General features: G+C 47.1%; 1 protein-coding gene across 7 annotated transcripts in view; it reads left to right on the top strand.

Annotated features, from left to right (window-relative positions):
• Window positions 1-22,180, top strand: part of LOC126545898 (uncharacterized) — a 363,767-nt gene that overhangs the window by 146,703 nt on the left and 194,884 nt on the right. For all 7 annotated transcript variants that reach the window (XR_008608401.2, XM_055061213.2, XM_055061212.2 and 4 more), the window contains exons 5-6: window positions 5,366-5,563; window positions 6,150-6,225. Coding sequence is in view for 6 of the 7 variants with exons in the window: in XM_055061213.2 (XP_054917188.1) it covers window positions 5,366-5,563; window positions 6,150-6,225 (274 nt within the window). In the remaining variant the exon portion in view is untranslated. The remainder of the gene's footprint in view (window positions 1-5,365; window positions 5,564-6,149; window positions 6,226-22,180) is intronic.

Raw genomic sequence — 22,180 nt, 5'->3', positions numbered from 1 at the left:
ATGTAGACGAGCTTCTGCTATATGCACTAAGATATTGCACAAAACTGGATGACGTCTATGACATAGTCATGACAACTAAAGGAAGGGAGAACTCACTGGTAATGGCAAAAACAATGACACGCAAAATACCTAAAAAATAGAATAAAATGCGAAGATTGACTGACAGCCATACCAAAAACACAAAGAAGACCTTACATATAAACCTGCACGAAAGTATATGAAATTCCTGCCATGTTCATTACTACTGAACAAAATGAAAAATGACATGGCATAACAAAAATAACATTGTACTAAAAACTGAAATACACATCACATTATTCTGCACTTGGCCACAACTTGTGTAACGGTGGCAAAGGGGAACAGAAGCTAGTTGGCTTTTGCAGCAGCACATAGAAAACATTCGCAGAAGGGCCTATTCCTCAATCTAAGACCAGGTAAAATAAGCCAACAACACGACTTTTCTTTCTCCCCGAATGCAATCCTTCGCAGTAAAATTAGGTCACTTTAGGCACTAAGCCGTACCTACTGGGCACTCCTTTGTATAGTAAACACGAACTGCAAAAATTTCCATTTAGGACACTTGCAATGCTCATGCTTTCCAGAAGAAACAAAAACCTTATCGTGCCTACACATGAAGGTTGTTCGCGCGGTTTTCCCATCGGCGATTACTGAGATTACACAAAGACGAACAGTAATTTTTCAGCTGTTAGTACGTTTGTAAAACGTGACATACAGGAAAAGCACTGAGGGTGGAATGGAAAGCTGGGCAAGTTACTGAAGTTGCAGAATGAGACTTGGCACAGAAAAACACACGTCATAGACCAGGTGACAATAAGGAGGAACATCTATTTGTCAGCTTTTTCTACCTGTAAGAGGGAATTGTAGCACAATCAAGGCGCAACGACGTCCGGAGGCTCATGGAGCCCGCACTTGCACAGGGCTGTGTTCGTGTGCGTACGCCTTCTGATGTCCTTGGGTCTGCGCGCTCACCTGTTGTCTTTCGGTACCCTGAACCATAGAGTTTCCTACAAAAATTACTAGAGGGATCTCTGGCGCCGCAGTCGTTGTCCTACCATGGGAATGATGGGAAGTACATGGATTTGTCTGATCTTCGTGCTTGTGGATTCAGACGTTCTTGTGGCTTTGTATATTACGCTATATAAATCTTATTGTCGTATATTTCAGCGCAATCTATATTCTTCGAAGTGCAGAAGACGCCGTGAACGCGTACACTTGCTATTAATTGCAACGATTGAGCTTGTCCAGGTGGCCAAGTCGAAACGCTCCAAGTGTCTCAAGGCACTGGCATGCCCGTGATCAACTAATAAGGGCGTTTCATTCGCTTGTCGATACATGCTTCCGTGGCTTAATGGTTTCGATATCCGGCTTCTGTGCTAGAGTCCCTAGGTTCGAATCCTGCCATCGGGCAATTTTAATGATATTTATTTAATTATTTATTATGCAATACAATGTTGAAAATGACGAGTTTACAAAGTCACAAAGCCGTGTTTTAAGCCAAAAGGACGAAGTTTAGGCAAATCCATGTACTTCCCGTAATTCCCATGCTGGGACAACCGATTCCATTGCAGCTCCCGCAGACACTAGCGCCAGAGTTCCCTCTAGTAATTTTCGTTGGAAACTCTATGCCCTGAACAACCTTGCAGGGCTTGTTTTTGAGGTATTCGTGCACCACTGCATGATGCACGAGTGGCACGAGTCGTGAAACGGGTGAAGCATCGCGGAGCACAAGCACGAAGCTACCGCGGACCAAGGAACTGACGAAACTACCCACGCCAGTCAACGCACAGCAGCGCACGCTTCCCGATAACAGCAGATAACCAAACATGAAACGTCATTAAGCTGGCACAGGGGCGGTGGGGCCGCACGGCGCGCGCGCGGAGACAGTCGAAGTTGAGGGAGTTGCGAGGGAGGGGGAGGGGAGTGCTCGGCCACCTGGATCGGCGCGCGCGCGCGTGACGATCTACGAGGCCACGCAAGGGAAGCGGATTTTCGGCTTCGCCCTCCTCATAGATGGCGCCAATTACCTCTGCCACTGAAGCCGCGGAGTTTCCCACCGCGGGCCCAGTTCCAGTTGAAGCAATAGACAGCACGAAGGTCACTTCGCTCGCTGCTGATGCTGCGCTTGCTCACACCAGCAGCGTTTCGACAGCGAGCGTCCGCGGTGTTTGAGTTTGATGTGTTCATGTTTGCTGGGCAGGCTGACATCATGCTTGTTAATTTAGTTATCAAGTGTATGTTTACAAGTTCATATGGCCGAAAAAGGTGCTATCCTTACTTCGTTGGCTATCTGTTAATTTGCTATCGCAATCGATGCTTCGCTTTTCTGGCGAAACTGCGGCTTTTCTTTTTAGTTTTGTCAGTGCCATGCCACTGGCTCGTAACCACCGTACTGTGCTGCGTACGCCAATGCATGCGGCGTCTTTCATGCAAATTTTGATGGCGCTATAGTGTCGTTATCGAAGTTTCTATTGTGTAGTGCTTTGTTACAAAGTCTGAAGAATGCAAAAATGCGATCGCCTTGCGTCTAGTGGCATTCACACATCAGCGATTTGAAGGATCTCGTGGGTATAAGTTTGATAGGTTTGACTTTTGTGATGCAAAGCGTGGATGGCACGGCTTCCGGGCGACTTGTGCATAAGGCGGCTATTTTGTGTACGTGATTGTTGCTCGTTTTCACCAAAATCTATTTTTGGGACTATGTTAGATGCGTGAACGGTAATACGTTCGCGGTCAAGGTAAAACTCCACAGCGGCGTTTGCGCCATCATGCAGAGGCTTCTTATTGACGTTCTTGCAGTTAGATGGCGATCCGCTAGCTGGACGGCAGGTACAGTAGCGACTCCCATCAATTACAGAAGCGGCAAGCAAAAGCCGCTGACAGCGCAGCGTATAAAGAGCTTTCATGTTAAGTAGCTAAATCAACTCCAATAAATTGGTTCGGAACGAAAATATTTCACTTTGAGCAAGAAAGACAAAACTTTTGATACTAACAGTCATTTCATTAAATGATACAAAGTTGTTTGGAGTCAAGAGATTTCCAAGCAAACAATTTTGTGCTTACGTGTTTGATGCTACATTACATACGACCGCGAATCTGAAAGCCCTTGCCCCTATTTTTTTAGCCAAGTTACGCCTGTAATTGTGAAGTCAAGATATCCACTCCCAGCGGTGGACCTTCCGTGGCGTGGCCTTATCTGTCGGTAGCTCCGCGGCACGGCGCTGCTGTCAATTGTTGAAGATGGTGGTTGTGATTTACACGTCCACGGCCTAACGAGCAATGAAGTTTGATTCATTTTCTATGGAGTAAGGAACGAACGCCCGCCGAAATCCTCGAGGAAATGCAACGCACGGAAAGGTGTCTCGCTTTGAGAAGTGTGAGGTGGTGGTGTTGTGAGTTCGCAAAAGGCCATGAAGACTTGCATGACAATGAGCGCTCGGGGCGGCCGCGTGCGTACGAATTCTACCACAGGGGCACCTCAAGTTTAGTGCTGCCATGGGACAAATGTCTGAACCGGTGTGGGGACTATGTGGAAAAGTAGTGTAAGGTACGTAAATCAGCTGCATGTACCTGTGTGGCTAATAAAAACAGGGGCAAAGACTTTCTGATTCGCCCTGGCTGATCTGTAATAACACATTTGCCAATATATCGAAGTAACTAAAGATACAAATGGAAAATATCGTAGCGTATACAATATTTGCAGTAGTAGCCTGTATCTCAAATACTTGTTGCCCGAGTATCTTGTATCATGATACAATTACAAAGCACCTTTAACCATCGCTGGTGATAAGAAAAGGAACGGTTCGCGATGCCGGGATGGTGAGGCGCCGGGCTGCTCATCCGGCTGGCGCACAATGGGCGCAAGCGGCGATCTGTGCGGAGATCCAGGAGGTAGATCGAGCGGGCAGAGGACCTAGCAGCACGTCCACCACTTACAACGTCACGACGGTTGAGACTGTATTTATTCAACCCGATGACTCGGCGAACACTCAGCGCTCAGTGCTCATGAACACACACGGAGGACGACGATGAAGCCCAAAGGTATGAGGATCATGACACACAGGTGTGGAAGAAGCGCATAATAAATCTCTACAATATGTGTATATACATGTACCCAGAATCTCTGGAAATGCACAGACGGCCAGGGCGGGGCTAGCGCAGTGTGCGTCTCTAGAGCGGTGCTGGAGCAATCGTATGGCAGTTTGTGCAAAACAACACTTTTGTCATGCGGAAGTGCAACCTCAAATATCTAGCAAGAGGCGCCCGGTCTTTCATGCAAAGCAGCTTCTCAAGAGGCGCAATGATATCATGGCATATTATGTAGTTCTGCGCATTTTCTTTCGTGGCACAAGACTTGTAATTTAATTTGGTGGAAGTCATGCGTGATAACTATCCAAACCGCGGATTCCTTCTTTGTACTGGCTTCCTTTTTTGAGCTATCCTACCGGATCAGCCCATAAAAAGGACCAGATAAATAATGACAAAATTGTCTTGACTCGGACAAGAAGGATTCACATTAAAACAAGCAAGCAAAAATAAGAACGATCGTGGTCTACACTGTCGCAGTAAATGAGTTGAGAGCCGAAGCAATCTGTAAATTCTGCTGTCGTTTTGTCTGTTCTCTTGAATCAACTTAGTTGGACTGATTATTCAGTACGCTTGTTTACGGCCAATATGTCATGAGCTTAGAGCGTATCTGAATCAGCTGTTTGTAGCTCTCGCTGGCATAGCACCTTTTTTCCTCTTTTGAAAGGAAGCCTGCGAAAAGGCTGAACTGGCCAGTTGCCTGCGCGCCAAATCTCTCGTTACGAGCAAACTGAGAGTGACCAGTGTCTCGTACAGAATGGAGCGATAATGCCCAGCTGGCAGAATAGTTGTGCACCGACGAACGCCGCCCGGGCAAGCATCAACGCGTCATTTAACGCGCACTAGGAGCGCCGCCCACTGAGACCTGTGATTTACAAAGCAGATGTCGTGACAGAAAAAGAGTTGGCCAAGGACGCTCATTGCTAATCGCCGTTCGTGTTCCACTCGGTTCTCGTAGAACATGCCCCATACTCGACGTATGTGTTATCCATGAACCAGTACCTGCGTTTCTTTCTAATCCTTTCTTTCTAATCTGTGTCTAGGCGTCCTTTATTCTAGCTCAATTTGTTCGTGCTTCTCCTATGTAGGTAACTAACATGCTGAATGCATGTGCCGGTGTGTGTTTGGGAAAACTGGACCAAAATATGTTTACGAGACGAGAAGTAACTGTCTGATGCTCCATGTACTATTGTAATAAAGCATCCGCTTACAAGGCAAGTTGAAAGCTCTGTTAGATGAGACATGAAAGACGCTGACGCAGGCTTGCTGAGGAGAATCAACGCATGCGCGTCCACTTCGAGTGCCAGTTGACGCAGCTGCGCTCGTTCTACGAGGAGAAGCTGCACAGCAGCCGTCGGCTGCAGCTCGGCAATGACGCCTCGCTCATGGAGGAGAAGCACGCCTCGAGGGTGGACGCGCTCCTCCTTCACCTGGCGCACAGCGAACAGCAACTGGACAGGTAATGAGCTACGAGGTCAAAACATTAATGTCACTGTGGATTCAGTCCCTTGCTTATGACAATCCCACAGAGACAGTCTGCTTCATTTTATTCAACTGGCAGATGTAAGCTTTTATAAGGCACAGGCACTAGTTCTATAAGATGCTGCCTCATCTTTTCATTTTCTATTCATGTTCGCAATCGAGAGATCTGAATGGGTATCGAACAGAGAGAAATGCAGCTGTGCTTCGAAGCGGATTTAATGTGATTTGTCCATATCCATCGCACGTGCTTGCTTTGAAGAAGACCAGTGTAATAGCCGCCGTCGACACAGCAACCTGTGCCGCATTGTCTCGAAGCGCAGCAACGCTCCTACCTCGGTACTCGCATTTAGGCATGCAGGAAATTGAAACTCTGTAAATTAAACAACAGAACCGTTCTCTATCTCCAACGTAATTATTCAGCACTGCACTCGCGATGAAAAAGAGTCGGAAAGCACGTATGTGAGCATGCTTGTTCTGAAAACCGGGGCGTCTATTGCCAGCTAAGTGATGAGGGCATTGCCTTTGGCACTCATGCTCACTTTCGGACCATCTTTCGTGCTCAGGTACTGCAAGGAGGCAAAGGCTCTGTCCGATGAGCTGGAGAAGCGAGAGAAGCACCTCAAGATGATGGACGACCAGGCGAGTTGACAACGAAGCTTGTTTTGTCGCTCATCTTCTTCTTTTCTTAGGCACTGTCGTCTCTTTATATTTCCAATTGAAGCGTATTAATATGTCTTAAATATCGTCTGTGCAGTTAAAAATAAGTAGGGTGATGTAATCAGCGACTTGGTTGATATAGTAAATACAGCAGAAAAATTTTATGCTAACCTGTACTGTACCCAAAGCAACCACACAACATTCATTGGAAGTTGCGATGAACAGGATACAGAGGCTCCCTATTGCTGGCGATGAAGTTAGAAGAACCTTGCAAGACGTACCCCGGGGCAAAGCAGCAGGAGAAGATGGAATAATTATTTCGTCTTCCCCTGCTGCTTTGGCCCGGCACTTCAGCATCTCAGCCCAATATTAATACCTCAGCCATCTTTGTATAAATCCACCGTTAACGTTGGATTTATACAAAGGTGGCTGAGGTATTAAAGGGAAGCTGAAAGCTTTTTCCAGAAAAAATGAGTGAAGAGCAGTACGTCATGGTTTTTAACCCTCTGAATTCGAATATCGCATCGAAATTGAGCAGAAGAAGCGCAAACAGATTTTATTTCGACGAAAAGTGCAGCATCAGACTCGGGGCAGCTCGCGCACCTCGTTTCCACCTGTGATTGGTCGGGCGCCTCCTGACGCCAACGATGGTGTTCGTCTGCACCGACTGCTGCCGCTACACATGAAGCTCGGAGCAAGGCAGTTTGGTGCTGTTTTGCTGAGACGGTCATGGAAAATTTCGATACCTTGCGTTTCTCTGAGGAGTTCAGCGTTAAGCCCAAACCCCTCGAGAGCGATTTTGCGCGCGACGGCGTCGGGCGACGGCTTCGAGCGACAAAAGGGGCCGTCGCTTGAACAGATCGCTCGGTGTTGTCGCTCAATCGCTCGTTTCTAGAAATCTAGAACTCGTCGCTCGTCGCCCGGAAGTGCTATGAGCGACTAGCCAATAGTGCGAAGCCAGAACTGGATGTACATAACTCAATTACTACTGTTTGTCGCACGGAACGAGCAAACTATTGAATTTTACACGTGGAAGCATAAGCACCTAGTGCAAGGCCTTCAGAAATATTTATGCTCCTTTTTACAGTAAAATACATCAACTTAAATTGATAAAGCATGCGTCACGCTAGTTTCGGCGCGTACATTGCTGCCCTCATACCGGGAAATCGTCGCTCAAAGCCGTCGCTCGCGTGGAGTTCGGCTTGTAGGCGACGAGTTAACGCGACAGCCATCGCCTCGCTTGTCGCTGTCGCGTGCAAGATCACTTGTATGGGGTTTATACTTTACTCCCTACATGTACGAGCCAATTGCGAAGAGCCGGCCTCTCCAAGAAGCAAAAAATGCTGGTGCAAGCAGTGCTTTCCACGTGAACGAAGGCGAAGTGTTAGCATCTCCTTGTGTTGGAAATGTTCTTTGGCGACTGTGTTTTTTGCTAAGCTGCATTTAGCGATCCACTGAGTAGGTTTCCGGGCACACAAATGTAGTGTTATGTTCCTGCATGCCTCCTCGTAGAACGTGAGCGGTGATGCGATCTTCGGCATTTGTGGGCTGCCCCAAAGAACGCCCGCATGATAGGCCTACAAGTTCAATTGATGCTGCGCACGTCAACTACCACTCTATATACACACAAACAGCTGTAGCTGTCGGCAATCTACACAGACGGTGTAAACGTGGGAAAAGTTTACCGGCTGTTGTAGCACGTGTAGTATAGAACCTTCGATCATCAGCGCGCCATCCGCACGCTACTCGTAACCGGCAAATTTCGTCGGCTACGTGAGATGGTCGGTTTCTATATGTGTGCGAGAGAAGGGGGAGCGCAGCGTCCTGGCGTGAGCCGGCTTCCCAACACATGCAAACTTTACACTTGCACTGCGTTATGGTACCTTCATGCAGGCTGTTTCACAACACACGTGCGAATAGAAAATTCGCGGCGCTTGGCGATGAAACCTGCGTCAAGGGTGCGAGATAAACATGCACCTTCCGTTCAGCGTGCTAACACGAAGGGGAACCCAAAGCACGCATTATTGATACACTCTGGTAGTAATCGTCGTCACGGAAGTGGTTAGAGCACAGCACTGTTGTTCTTGAGCGCTTGAAGTTGTTTCGCTTCACAGCAGCCTCTCACTTAGCCGAAAGCTTCTTGTCTTGCGGGAACTAATGAAACATCGGAACATCGTCGCGGCCGCTGGTGTTCGTGCAGCCGTGCTGCACAGAACGCCCGCATGATAGGCCTACAAGTTCAATTGATGCTGCGCACGTCAACTACCACTCTATATACACACAAACAAAGGAAGGTAGGGTCGAGTGAAGCAGATTAGTACGGCACGCACGCAGAAATAAGCACGGTCAGGCACGGTCGCGGAGACTGCGAAGGAACGGAACAGCAGTGTTGACGTCACTACGCCGCGGTTTCCGGTCTGCGCTCGCATCGTCAGCGTCAGCAGCAGCGCGCGGCGCTCGACGTGGGGCGGAGCTACAGCGCAATTTTAACCGACAATTACGTCGTTCCTAAGTTAAAAATCCGCCCCAAAATTTTACCTGCATGGTTTATAAAGTTCCCGCATCCGTATATGAGCGTCTTATTGATTTCGACAGACTCTTCAGCTACCCTTTAAAGCGAAGCTTTCGTTGTCTTGTCTTTTGACATTTTCACGGCTGCTGCTCTGGCTGCCTTCCACGCCGCGTCGGGAGGTGGCTCAGAGCGTGCACAGACCACGGCCCTACGTCATGAAAATGTGGTGCCGCTGTCGTCGAAAGCTACCTTCGCTGGATCGGCACTTTGCTGCCCATCCAGCGAAGCGGTTGCTGCTTGGTTTTGGCTGCCTGCGTGTGCGCTTCACTGTCTTGAGTCGCCTCATGACACATTCAGCGTTTTTACCGGCATTTTCTGGCGTTGCTTCTCTCGGTATCGTCTCATGAACGCCGCTACATGGAACATCCAGCCACACTAACGGTGCGCGGACCAACGCTGATTGGTCGGTGCTCATCGAGCCGCTTCGGGTGGTGGTGGCGGGGAGATCTTGTATTTCTTGAGCGCGCCACCCACAGCTTCGACGCCGAGTGACGTCGGGTGACGAAACGGTAGGAAAACAATGTGGGATGGCCTTTACAGTGAAGAAAACGCAGTGCACCGAATAGCGCAGAAAAGCAGGCGTTATAGGTTCCCTGTTGACGAAAATCACTGAAAGAAATGGACCGCACCTGTCACGGTCTCAACGGTTGAGTGTCCAACACTTCGTCACAGGTAAGCCTTTGTGTTATTTTGCGATTGGTGCGGCGTGTTTTATACAAAAAATATGTTTAGCCATGTTATTAGCTGGTCCGTGCAATGTCCATTACCACTGTGTGACACATAAGGCTTGCGCGTAGACGCAGTGAACAGGTGTACCTCGGAGCACGTAGGTTAGTTGTGTAAATTGCTGTTGTGTAACAAGAATATAAAAACGCACGGTCAGTACTGCTTGCTGAACTGTGGAAGACATCTACGCGTTTGAACAATTTCGCAACTCTCCGCGCGCGACCTAGAGATGGGCCGATCTGGGAAACGACGCAAGTGCGAATAAAAGAGCAATTCTCGCAGTGCAGTTTTACGTTTGTGCGTGCGGCTGCGATAACACATTTAAGTGCCGCGGACACGGCTGTATGCAAGCCTGTGAGATTCCGCGGACAGATTGACACGCGCATGTGTCGCGTGTGTTTCCGTGCACTACGCCCTCGTGGACCGAGACAGCCGCAGCCCGCGGTACGCTAGTCTGACAGGTATGAGAGCCCTTAAAAGCCGTGTACACGGTATGTAATTACAGGATTATCGTGACTGTACTTACATCCTGCATTTTAAAGATAATACTGCGCAAGTGTTGACCGCACACCGCATCAACAGCCTTGTATCAGCGGGACGGCGACAGTAGGCGCGGGCGCGCAAGGCGACCTCCATTACGAATGAATCCTGCAGTGCTGTTAACTCGAGGAGTGTCCCTCGCCGAAGCAAGTTCGCTGACATGCAGTGCGGGTGACGCCAGTGCGAAATTATGAAAATTGCGAGGGTACATATAGAAAAGAGCCCATTCCCAGTGGCGTACTTTGCGTTCGCGTGAAGACCAGTCCGACACATTTAAGCTTGAGCACGGTACAAAGACCCGTTCACACCACGGTTTTTTTTCCGCACACGTTTCTATATCGTACTGCGTGACAGAGTGGCATTGCCAGATGTAGTGAAGTCCATACAAATTAATCCTGCTATTTTTGTGTGGTTGATGTGTACGAACATATATATGATGTGTACGTTCATATTATTGCAGCAGTGAATTTTGCTTGAAGCGGAATAAAATAGACAGGCACGTTAAAAGGAAAAAGTGGCATGACAAACGCTTTTTTTTTGTTTTACCTACTTGTCTCTATTTTTGAGCTTCAAACAAAATTCAGTATGCACGTCGACCAACTACACTGTATCGCCCACTTGCTCAATGTTGTAGTCGCAGTCATAGTACACACTAATGTTGCATTCGCCATAGCCATTCTGTGAGCGCCGAGGTAGTGTCAGAGCAGTGCTGGCCGAATTTTGTGCTTGCATGGGATGATTTTAAGGGGAAAATCAACAACAGAGAACGTGACTGCGCTCACGATGTGCAAATTTTGTCTGTTTCAACTTGTCGTAGTGCATGATCGCCACTTTGTATTCACAGGAAAACCATGAGACCGATGGCGTCACCCAGATTAGGTGCCAACCTTGTTCGCGCTTAAAAAAGACAAGAAGAATGTGGCCGCAGCTCGACTCCAGCGCGCAGCATACCGATCCCTTGCTAGTGAAGTTCATGACTTTAGTGAAGTGGAACCAATGGACACTTGTGAGTTATTTACAGGCCTGTACGTTATCACCCTGAATGTTTTCACTTTCAATTATTGGCTACTAAGCTCAAGCTACATGCTAACAGGTAATTCTATCTTTCTCCCAGTACCACAATTAGAAGTGTCAGACCGGGATTACAGTGACGTCGATGAGAGTTCTCAAATCAATGACAATCATGGTGGTGAGGTGCTTGACGCTAGGGCAAGGTGCTCGGAGTTGGTCATAAAGGCATGTCTATTTTCTGTTTTTCTATATAATTTCAGATTCCTTGACACCGCCACTGGAACTGCCAGTTTGAGATTCTCATGTTAACGCTGAAGGTAGCACTAAGGTAGCGCTGAGCACCTAGTGCTCCATTTCGTTTAACCAGAAACTTTCTTTGCAGGCTTGTGAGAGACGCAAACAATGGCGTGGGACACAGATGTGCCTTCTGATGTTGCAGCATGTCAAAACAATTGTCCATTAGTAGCAGTGCCTTGCTATGTTCGCAGTAAGTACACATAGCTGCACATTTGTGCTAGATTTTTTTTCAAGTGATCACTCTTATCTAGACATTCTTGCGTTAGAGTCGAAGTATCAAGAGCTTGAGAAGAGAGTTGGTGCTCTGGAAAAGCAAAATGAAAAATTGAGGGAAGACAACATCCTCATGAAAAGCCTGCACTACTGTGAAGAATGAGTGAACAGCAGTGCAAAATGCCAACAAGGAAGACTTCTCTGCAGAATGCATCACTGAACAGTGTGTCAGCATCAACACCGGGCTCAAAGCCATTGCGCTGGTGTTCTTTGTTTCACTGTACGAGAATGTACCTATGTACATTCCTAATACGTGTACTCTAGCCGATGTTGCATTGATTGTACTTATGAAACTGAGACTTTCTCTTCTGAACATTCAGTTTTGTCACCGGTTCTGCCTGCCAGAAAGTACGCTAGGTAGGACAATGACTAAGAACATACGTGTGATCTTTTCTGAGTTAAGGCGTTTTATTATCTCGCCGTCCCAAGACGATGCATACAGAACAATGCCAATGACTGCACGCAGGAGTACTCACACTGCATAGCCATTGTTGACTGCACAGAGATACGACTTCAAACACCATTATGGCTGTCATCAAGGTCTAAGACTGACTCTCAGTACAAAAGCTCGAACACAATCAAGTTCTTAGTTGGTAATACACCATGCGGAGCCGTGAGCTTCTTAAGTAAATGGTAATGAGGGCGCGCATCTGATAAAGAAATAATTTCAGTCAGATTTTCTTGAGAAACTTCAAAATGGTGGCATAGTTTTGGATGTGCAAGGCTTTTTAATCAAAGAGGAATTGGTCGTCGAGGCGCCAAAATTGTAGTGCCAGCACTAAGAACAGGCAACAAACAACTGTTGGCCAAAGAGGTGGAAGATGCACGTCATATCTCAAAAGTCCGAATGCATGTAGAGCGCGCTATTGGCCGCATGAAAACGTTTCACGCCTCCGCAATGGAATTCCCTTCAATATGCTGTGGTCCGCCACGAACATTACTATGATTAGTTCTGCACTCACCAACATGAAACCTCGACTAACTTAAATTGTGTTACCCAAACCAAATTCAGTTGAGGAGGCTACACTAGCTCCTCATTGGGGATACCAAAAATGCTGAAAAAGTGTTGCAATTGTGTTCTTTTTTGCTGCATAAGTACGAGCAAATGTGTTGAGCTGTGTTGGCGAAAATTGACCTCAATTCCTGTACAGGTGAGCTTTGTATATGCCGTTCAGCCGCTCAGTGCGTAAATAAATTATATGATCCATTATATAAGTGTTTTCAGTTAATCAGGTTATAATGCACAAACATAATTTGATGGAAAGCTATGTATCTATACTAGTACCCCATTCGTAAAGTGCATTAGTGCAAATTCACTATTGCAGTCCTAATGTTGTAGAACTCGTAATATTGGTAGAAAATTTCATATAAATTATGCGGGTTTTACATGCCGAAACCACAATCTGATTCACACAACGTAGTGGAAGGCTTAGGATTAACTTTGACCACCTGGGGGCTATTTAATGTGTACCCAATGCATGATACACTAGTGGTTTTGCAAAAGCTGTTTGTAATGATTCATGCTCTGCTAAAGAAACTGTATGCACATGCCATGTTGAATTACAACATGAACATACAGGTAAATTTAAATTTATTAACACCTAATGCGAAAATCTAAACATTACAGACTAGGGGTGTGCGAATAGTGAATTCTAAACCAAATCAGATAGTGATGACACTGAATCGGATACGAATTGACTGATATTCGAATAGTTTTCGAATAGTAAGGCAACCATTTTCAATACTGCCCTAGAATTCCATAACGTTTTATTTGAAACAAATATTCACGAACAAAGGAACAGTAGGACTACGTTTAACCGACAAAATATACCACAGTTATGTGAACTCAAGTAAGCTCGCATACAGCAGCGACTATAGCGTTCAAGGTACAATGTAACTGTAGGTTGAAATACAGCAGTGACTGCGGTATTCAAGGTGGAATTTTGTGATTGAAACATAAGAAGTAAACAAAATGTGACATACAAATTAAACAATGTTGAACCGAACAGTACACATACGGCTAAATATGTAATAAGCAGATAAAGCGGTTATCACATCATGGTCACTTTGTTAAGCGCAAAACAACGGACACAAGAGAGACGACAGGACAAGGCGCTTGTACTGTCATCTTCCTTGTGTCCTTTATTTTGTGCTAAACGAAGTAAATATGGATTCGCACTAACTAGACCACCAACGCATTGTGCATAGCACGGTCCTTAGCACCAAAAGCAGGTAAACATCAGTGTTGAATACGGTATCTGAAAGAATAATTTACACAAACACAGCACTTGCATCTGTTGTTATTCATGTAAATGGTACAAAAATCGCACTTCTGAAGCTGAATGCAGCCACAGTCTGCACCTTCAGTTATGACGAGATGCAGATAGGAACTGACTGATGCACCGCAGCTGCAGCATAATAAAAACACGCCGAACACAGTAAGAGAAACACATAAATAAAATTACAGGAAACAACACGAAGGTGCCTATCTTCATTGACGCGGCAAAACTAAATTTAAATATGCAACCCACATAATGATAACTGTTATCTCGTGAGATCAGTAGCATGGGCTACTTGTTAATTTATCACAAACAACATGAGTAAATTCTGAAAAGTTCTCCGTACTAAACTTCATCATCATCATCATCAGCCTGGTTACGCCCACTGCAGGGCAAAGGCCTCTCCCATACTTCTCCAACTACCCCGGTCATGTACTAATTATGGCTATGTTGTCCCTGCAAGCTTCTTAATCTCATCCGCCCACCTAACTTTCTGCCGCCCCCTGCTACGCTTCCCTTCCCTTGGAATCTAGTCCGTAACCCTTAATGACCATCGGTTAACTTCCCTCCTCATTACATCTCCTGCCCATACCCATTTCTTTTTCTTGATTTCAACTAAGATGTCATTAATTCGTGTTTGTTCCCTCACCCAATCTGCTCTTTTCTCATCCCTTGACGTTCCACCCATCATTCTTTCCATAGCTCGTTGCGTCGTCCTCAATTTAAGTGTAACCCTTTTCGTAAGCCTCCAGGTTTCTGCCCCGTAGGTGAGTACTGGTAAGACACAGCTATTATACACTTTTCTCTTGAGGGATGATGGCAACCTGCTGTTCATGATCTCAGAATGCCTGCCAAATGCACCCCAGCCCATTCTCATTCTTGTGATTATTTCCGTCTCATGATCTGGATCCGCGGTCACTAACTGCCCTAAGTTGATGTATTCTCTTACCACTTCCAGTGCCTCGCTACCTATTGTAAATTGCTCTTCTCTTCCGAGACTGTTAAACATTACTTTAGTTTTCTGCAGATTAATCTTTAGACCCATTCTTCTGCTTTGCCTCTCCACGTCAGTGAGCATGCATTGCAATTGGTCTCCTGAGTTACTAAGCAAGGCAATATCATCAGCGAATCGTAAGTTACTAAGGTATTCTCCATTAACTCTTATCACCAATTCTTCCCAATCCAGGTCTCTGAATACCTCCTGTAAACACGTTGTGAATAGCATCAGAGAGATCGTATCACTCTGCCTGACGCCTTTCTTTATTGGGATTTTGTTGCTTTCTTTATGGAGGACTACGGTGGCTGTGGAGCCGCTATAGATATCTTTCAGTGTTTTTACATACCGCTCGTCTACACCCTGATTTCGTAATGCCTCCATGACTGCTGAGGTTTCGACAGAATCAAACACTTTCTCGTAATCAATTATATTCCGCACATTTCTCTATCACCTGATTGATAGTGTGAATATGGTCTATTGTTGAGTAGCCTTTACGGTATCTGCCTGGTCCTTTGGTTGACAGAAGTCTAAGGTGTCCCTGATTCCATTTGCGATTACCTTAGTAAATACTTTGTAGGCAACGGACAGTAAGCTGGTCGGTCTATAATTTTTCAAGCCTTTGGCGTCCCCTTTCTTATGGACTAGCATTATGTTAGCGTTCTTCCAAGATTCCGGTACGCTCGAGGTCATGAGACATTGCGTATATAGCGTGGCGAGTTTCTCTAGAACAATCTGCCCACCATCCTTCCACAAATCTGTTACCTGATCCTCCCCAGCTGCCTTCCCCCTTTGCATAGCTCCCAAGGCTTTCTTTACTTCTTGCGGCGTTACTTGTGGGATTTCGAATTCCTCTAGACTATTCTCTCTTCCATTATCGTTGTGGGTGCCACTAGTACTGTATAAATCTCTATAGAACTCCTCAGCCACTTGAACTCTCTCATCCATATTAGTAATGATATTGCCTGCTTTGTCTCTTAACGCATACATCTGATTCTTGCCAATTCCTAATTTCTTCTTCACTGCTTTTAGGCTTCCTCCGTTCCTGAGAGCATGTTCAATTCTATCCATATTATACTTCCTTATGTCAGGTGTCTTACGCTTGTTGAATAACTTCGAAAGTTCTGCCAGTTCTATTCTAGCTGTAGGGTGTGAGGCTTTCATACATTGGCGTTTCTTGATATGATATTTGGTCTCCTGCGATAGCTTACTGGTATCCTGTCTAACGGAGTTACCACCGACTTCTATTGCACACTCCTTAATGATGGCCACAACATTGCCGTTCATTGCTTGAACACTAATGTCCTCTTCCTGAGTTAAAGCCGAATACCTGTTCTGTACCTTGATCTGGAATTCCTGCTTTTCCCTCTTACCGCTAACTCATTGATCGGCTTCTTATGTACCAGTTTCTTCCGTTCCCTCTCAGGTCTAGGCTGATTCGAGTTCTTACCATCCTATGGTCACTGCAGCACTCCTTGCTGAGCACGTCCACATCTTGTATGATACCAGGGTTAGCGCATAGTAAGAAGTCCATTTCATTTCTAGTCTCGGCGTTCGGGCTCCTCCACGTCCACTTTCGGCTATCCCGCTTGCGGAAGAAGCTATTCATTATCGGCATATTATTCTGTTCCGCAAAGTCTACTAATAGCTTTCCCCTGCTATTCCTAGTGCCTTTGCCATATTGCCCCACTGACTTGTCTCCAGCCTGCTTCTTGCCTACCTTGGCATTGAAGTCGCCCATCAGTATAGTGTATTTTGTTTTCACTTTACCCATCGCCGATTCCACGTCTTCATAGAAGCTTTCGACTTCCTGGTCATCATGACTGGATGTAGGGGCGTAGACCTGTACGACCTTCATTTTATACCTCTTATTAAGTTTCACAACAAGACCTGCCATCCTCTCGTTAATGCTGTATAATTCCTGTACGTTACCAGCTATATTCTTATTAATGAGGAATTGGACTCCTAGTTCTCGTCTCTCCGCTAAGCCCCGGTAGCACAGGACGTGCCACTTTTTAGCACTGTATATGCTTCCTTTGGCCCCATAACTTCACTGAGCCATATTATATTCCATTTACTGCCCTCTAGTTCCTCCAATAGCACTGCTAGACTCGCCTCACTGGATAACGTTCTAGCGTTAAACGTTGCCAGGGGCTCTATAACGTAAAACTATTCCAAACTTTTCTATTGCAATTCTGCAATCAGCCCCCCGCAATTGGTGAAAAACTTATTTGGACCATCCCCATCTCACCTGTCTGTCACGTGACGTCACAAAAATCGCGATAGCCCCCCATGTGAGATAACGTGTACACACGAATTCTGCATGATTTGACCAACAAAAAATCGACGGCTCTTCGCCATTAGCCCTCGACTATTGGTCAAAGGTTTTCGGGCTGCACCCACCTCACCTGCCTCTCACGCGGCGTCACAAAACCGCAAGAACTCACGCATCAAAGTGACGTGTACGCGATAGAGATGCATTAATATGCCGAACAAAACTGAATTATCTTCTGTATAGCCGCAGGCTGCCCCATTCCGAAAGGAATAAAAGATGGCTGCCGCCGATCGCTCAGGCACTAGCGACTCGCACCTGCCGGAGAGCATGAGATTAATTGCGTATAATGAAACTTTTCCCTTGGCCGTGTTATGTTTTCGAGCACTTTCGGCACGTTTACGATCACGTGCTGGCAACTCTTTTTTGCTGAGGATCCGGTTTAGCGTCATTCTTAAGCTTCCGTTGCATGCCACCGAGATTGTCGACGAGCCACCGCAAGCTAAATAAGGGAAAGAGGACCAATCGCAGACGCCGGCACCACCGTCTTCATCCGGTTATCGATTTTCAGTGCAGTGGCTCGGCCCTGTCGAATACCTCTCCACTTGAGCGTGCTCCTCGCCTCTTTTCACGCCAATTAGATAAGACAAGCCGCTCAGTGTAGGCAATGTTGTTCGCTTTTCAAACAAACAAAAGTGACCTCCTATGAACGAGGAGAGCATTCGATTGGTCTGTTCAGACAACCCTGCGGGTGACCGCCAGATGTTTGCGTCGCTGGTTACGCAAATTTGACGTCAGGAGATTAGAATAAAAACATATTGGAATAGTTTTACTTTATAGGGCCCCAGGTTCAGATTTCAATGGCGGCCTGTCCGGATCCAGGCATCCTTAGCACCCTCTGCTGCGTCGCAGGTCTGACTGCCGCCGTGGTCACTTGCTTCGCAGCTAAACTTACTTGGCTGCAACTCTTGCTGGTTGTTCAGTCTCCATAAATTCTTGGCAGAAACTCTTGAGAAGATCAGTAATCTGGCTGTTTGTGCGTGTTTGTAAGACATAACTAAAACCTTAGAGCGCACAACCAGATGAGGACGTTAAAAGAAGACGGGAGACACCGGAGCCCTAACTTGCAACAATTTATTGAGAACCGCCAAGCAGAGTATAGCGGCGTGCCGTACATTGCGCAGCCAGCAAAGCAATGAGTGGTGAAGGAAGTTGTGCAATTCCTTCGAAGATAGAGCAATCGACGGCTTGGGCACACAGTTTTCCCCTGAACCAATCATCTCTGCCTCCCTCACATACTTCACGCGTCAGTTCGCCTCTGCTTCTCGTGCCAATGGTGCATTTTCGATAGATTGACAGGTCGCTCAATTTCACACAGGGGTCTGCACTGTGGCCGGAACTGGGAACAGCACTACGATCATCACTAGACTAACATTTCCTACAGTGCACATCGAGGAACTTTCGGCACTTGTCCCTCACATGTCCCTCACATTTCTACGTTGTGCCCCGAGGCGACCATTTGCATCCTTTCACTTTGGCCTGTGTAGGTCTAGTCAGCGTCGCTGAAGGCATACTAAAACGGTAGCCGGTAAAACAGCCTGGTGCCTTGCAGGCTTCAGCCAGGAACCAAAAGTTAGCGGTGGTTCCGTAAATTCACGGCTTGTCACATCGACAAAAAGAAAATTCGACAAAGGGCGAATGTTCAAGTTCTTTTTTTCCGCTCCTGACAAGCTTCAAAAACTGTGCAGAATGACCGATCCCGGTGCCTCTCACAAGCTTAGGTGCAAAAAGAAGCACAAGGACAAGCTCGTCAAATGTGCGGAACGGATCGTTTACAGCATATCAATTTCTTGTGGTCAGAAATATATAGGTGATACATGGCAGGAGCGTGACACAGGAAAGGCGACGCGAGAAACTAGTTTGGACTTTTCCATCACGTCGAATGAGCACAATGCCCTCGGAGCTCCATTGGCGTTGCCACAATACCGTCTTGACAGCTGTAATTATCAGTGACCCCCCGTAAAAGCATTTCAGCAACTGAAGCGCTTACTGTTCTAATAACGTGCAGGAGTCCATAAGGGAGCTAGACAGAATGGTAGAAAGGGGGTAAGCATAGAATGAGTAGAAACGACGCAGTCAAGAATAGAGTGAGTGACGACACCCTTGTCACTCTTCGCTCACAGACCCCATACATGGGGGAGCGCAGGAGAGGCAAATGTCGACGTGAGAAGGTAAGGAAACGCTACTACTAGACGCGACAGTGGTTCCGGACAAACTGGATAAATTTAAGTTCAAGGTATGGTACAGTACGCTTTTGCTATTTCTGAAAAGAAAAACACCGTGCAAATTTGTCAAGCGGACAACTGACGCACTGTGGGCAGACACAAAGCCGCATTAAAGTACCATACCTTCTAGGTGACACTACGGAAGACACCGCACGTCAAATCAACACTGTGCCCGCCGCGGCAGCCTTGCGGCTACGGCATTGCTCGAGAATGCGAGTTCAATCCCGACGGTGGCAGGCGCATATCGAACGGCGCGAACTACAAAAAGCTCGTGTTCCTAAATTTTGGTGCACGTTAAACCCCAGGGCGTCAAAATTATTAGGAAGTCCGCCACTAAGGCGTGCCTGTTAAGAATGGCCATACGGGGTGGCGACGTGCCAGCTTTCAGCCCGCTGCACGTGTTCCAAGCCCACCAGTCGAAGCGCCCTTCCGAGAGCTGCGGTCGGCAGGCAGCCACGTGGCGCGCGATCAACTCCGGAAATTGGTACTTGGCCGCACCACCCGAGACGGAGCAGTTCTACGAAGCCCTCTGACGTCGGCACTGAAAGCTGGGCGGTACCGAGAACTGCGGATGACCGGCAGCCACGTGGCGCGCGACCGACTCAGGAAATTGGTACTTGGCCGCACTACCCGAGACGGAGCACAGTTCTACGAAGCCCTCGGTCGTCGACTCCGGAGCCTTTGTGTGTATGGGTTCGCACCTGTGTGTTTGCGTGTGTGTGGGCATAAACGATAGTGTGGGGCGGCGGCAAGTTTACAATGCTTGGACAAACCTTCCCGACCATTCCTGCTCCGATCCACCTCATCCTCCCAAAAAGGCGGGTCATCTTGAATGACGTCGAACTATGACGTCGAGCAAGGGCTTATAAGCAGCGTTTGCCGGCTGCTAGGGTGTGCTCGTGTCGTGCTCGTTGTCGGGAGCTGAGTGCTCTGTCATACTAGAAATGTACTAGTGAGCTGTGTGCTCGTAAACTGTTTGCTGTATGTTAGTTTTGTGGGCTCCATATGGGAGTCGCGCTAGTCTGCCAATGTATCTTGCTTAAACTGTTAATATGTAAATAAATCCTGTTCACCGAGATCCTGTCTACGACCTTCATCTCCTTCAAATGGTGGCAGCGGCGAGATAGTCCGACGACTCCTACATCTGGTCGACAGCGGTAGGACCGTCCGACGAATCTAATATCTGGTTGGCAGCGGAGGGATCCGACTACGGCTCCTAGATCGGCCTACGACTCGGAGACAGCAACGGCAGCTGACGGACGTTGGCACATGGTGACCGACCGGTATCCTGATCAAGTTGGAGGCGACTTGAGATTGACCACCTCTTGCAACTGACTGGATACGGCGGGGAAGGACTGGTGATATGGTGCTGCTTCAGTGGGTAAGCGTTTGGTTTTGGCTGTAAGATTTACCAGGCTTCAATTTCTCTGTGTTTTTGGATCTGATTCGCTGGGATCTTTTACTTGTATTTTGATTTGCGTGGGTATCGCAACAAGTATTGTGTGACAGCAGAGCCAAAGCTTAAAGCAGCGACCATGGTCCTAATGTGTTTGACGAGAGCTGACCTGTTGTGGTTGTGTGAGGAGATCGGGGTAAACGTAGATGAGAACTTGAAGGAATCAGAAATTCGTAAGACAATTCTCGAAAGTGAGAATGATTTGAAATTCATAGAGCAAATGGGCAAACGAATTCTAAGTAAGAAACGGGAACAGGAAGCAATTAGGCAAGAACAGGATGAATTTAGGCAAAAACAGGAAAAAGCTAGGCAGAAACTAAAAAGGGTTTCGCAGGAAGAAGGCCTAACAGAAGTAACAAGGCAGTACATTGAGGCATTGAACGAAGAGATTCAAGGTTTAGAGCAGGCAATCGAACTAAGTCAACAGCAGCTTGAGAAATCTGTAGGCTGGACGCAGCGAAAGTGGGAAGAAGCAGATAGCAGATTTTGTTCGAAAGGCAAGAGTAGTAGTACCTGTGAGGATAGCAGCACGTTCATAAGTGAACTCGAAGTGCTAGCAGCTAACGATGCCTTAGTGGCAGCAGAGGCCGTTAAAGGCCAGAGTGAGAGCGACGAGGTGCTGTGCCAACAGAGGACTGTAGAGACAGCTAGGCCAGCTGCGAACAAATTGGCACAGTTACCGCGTGTGTGCGTCGCATCTCATGGTATCGAGGTCGTTAGCGAGGTACAGGGTACTGTTGACTTGACAGACGCGAGCACCCATGTCAGGTCAGATCTGCGTGCAGAAGTGAGGTGCGAATTGGACGATGCAGTTGAGAGTAGTTCTCGGGATGGCGAGCTCCGTAGTTCACGAGAGAACAACTGCATTGTTCAGGGATCGGTGCGGCTCTCCGCCAGTCTAGATAGCCTAGATAGGGATGGTTCAGTTATTAATCATTCGGACTGTGCGCGTGAGACAGCGATCGATACCGACGGACTGTGTGTCGATGCACAGCGTGAGCTGGGCAATGTAGTAGAGGGCAGTTCGCAAGAGTGCGAGTTGTCTAACTCGAGTAAAGCCTGCTGCATTGTGCCAGAGTCGGTTGAGCTGTCCGCCAGTCGAGGCAAAGTGAGAGTTGATTTTAATGTAAATCACTCAGACTGTGCGGGTAAGAGACCGATCCAGGCCGACGAGATGTGTAACGACCAGCACGAGGCGCGAGATGACGGCATGAAAGAGAGTTCAAGGAGAA

The sequence above is a fragment of the Dermacentor andersoni genome, chromosome 1, assembly GCF_023375885.2.
Source record: "Dermacentor andersoni chromosome 1, qqDerAnde1_hic_scaffold, whole genome shotgun sequence".
Taxonomy (NCBI): Eukaryota; Metazoa; Arthropoda; class Arachnida; order Ixodida; family Ixodidae; genus Dermacentor; species Dermacentor andersoni.
Note: the sequence above shows the minus strand (reverse complement) of the source record. Positions and strands in the feature narration are given on the sequence as shown.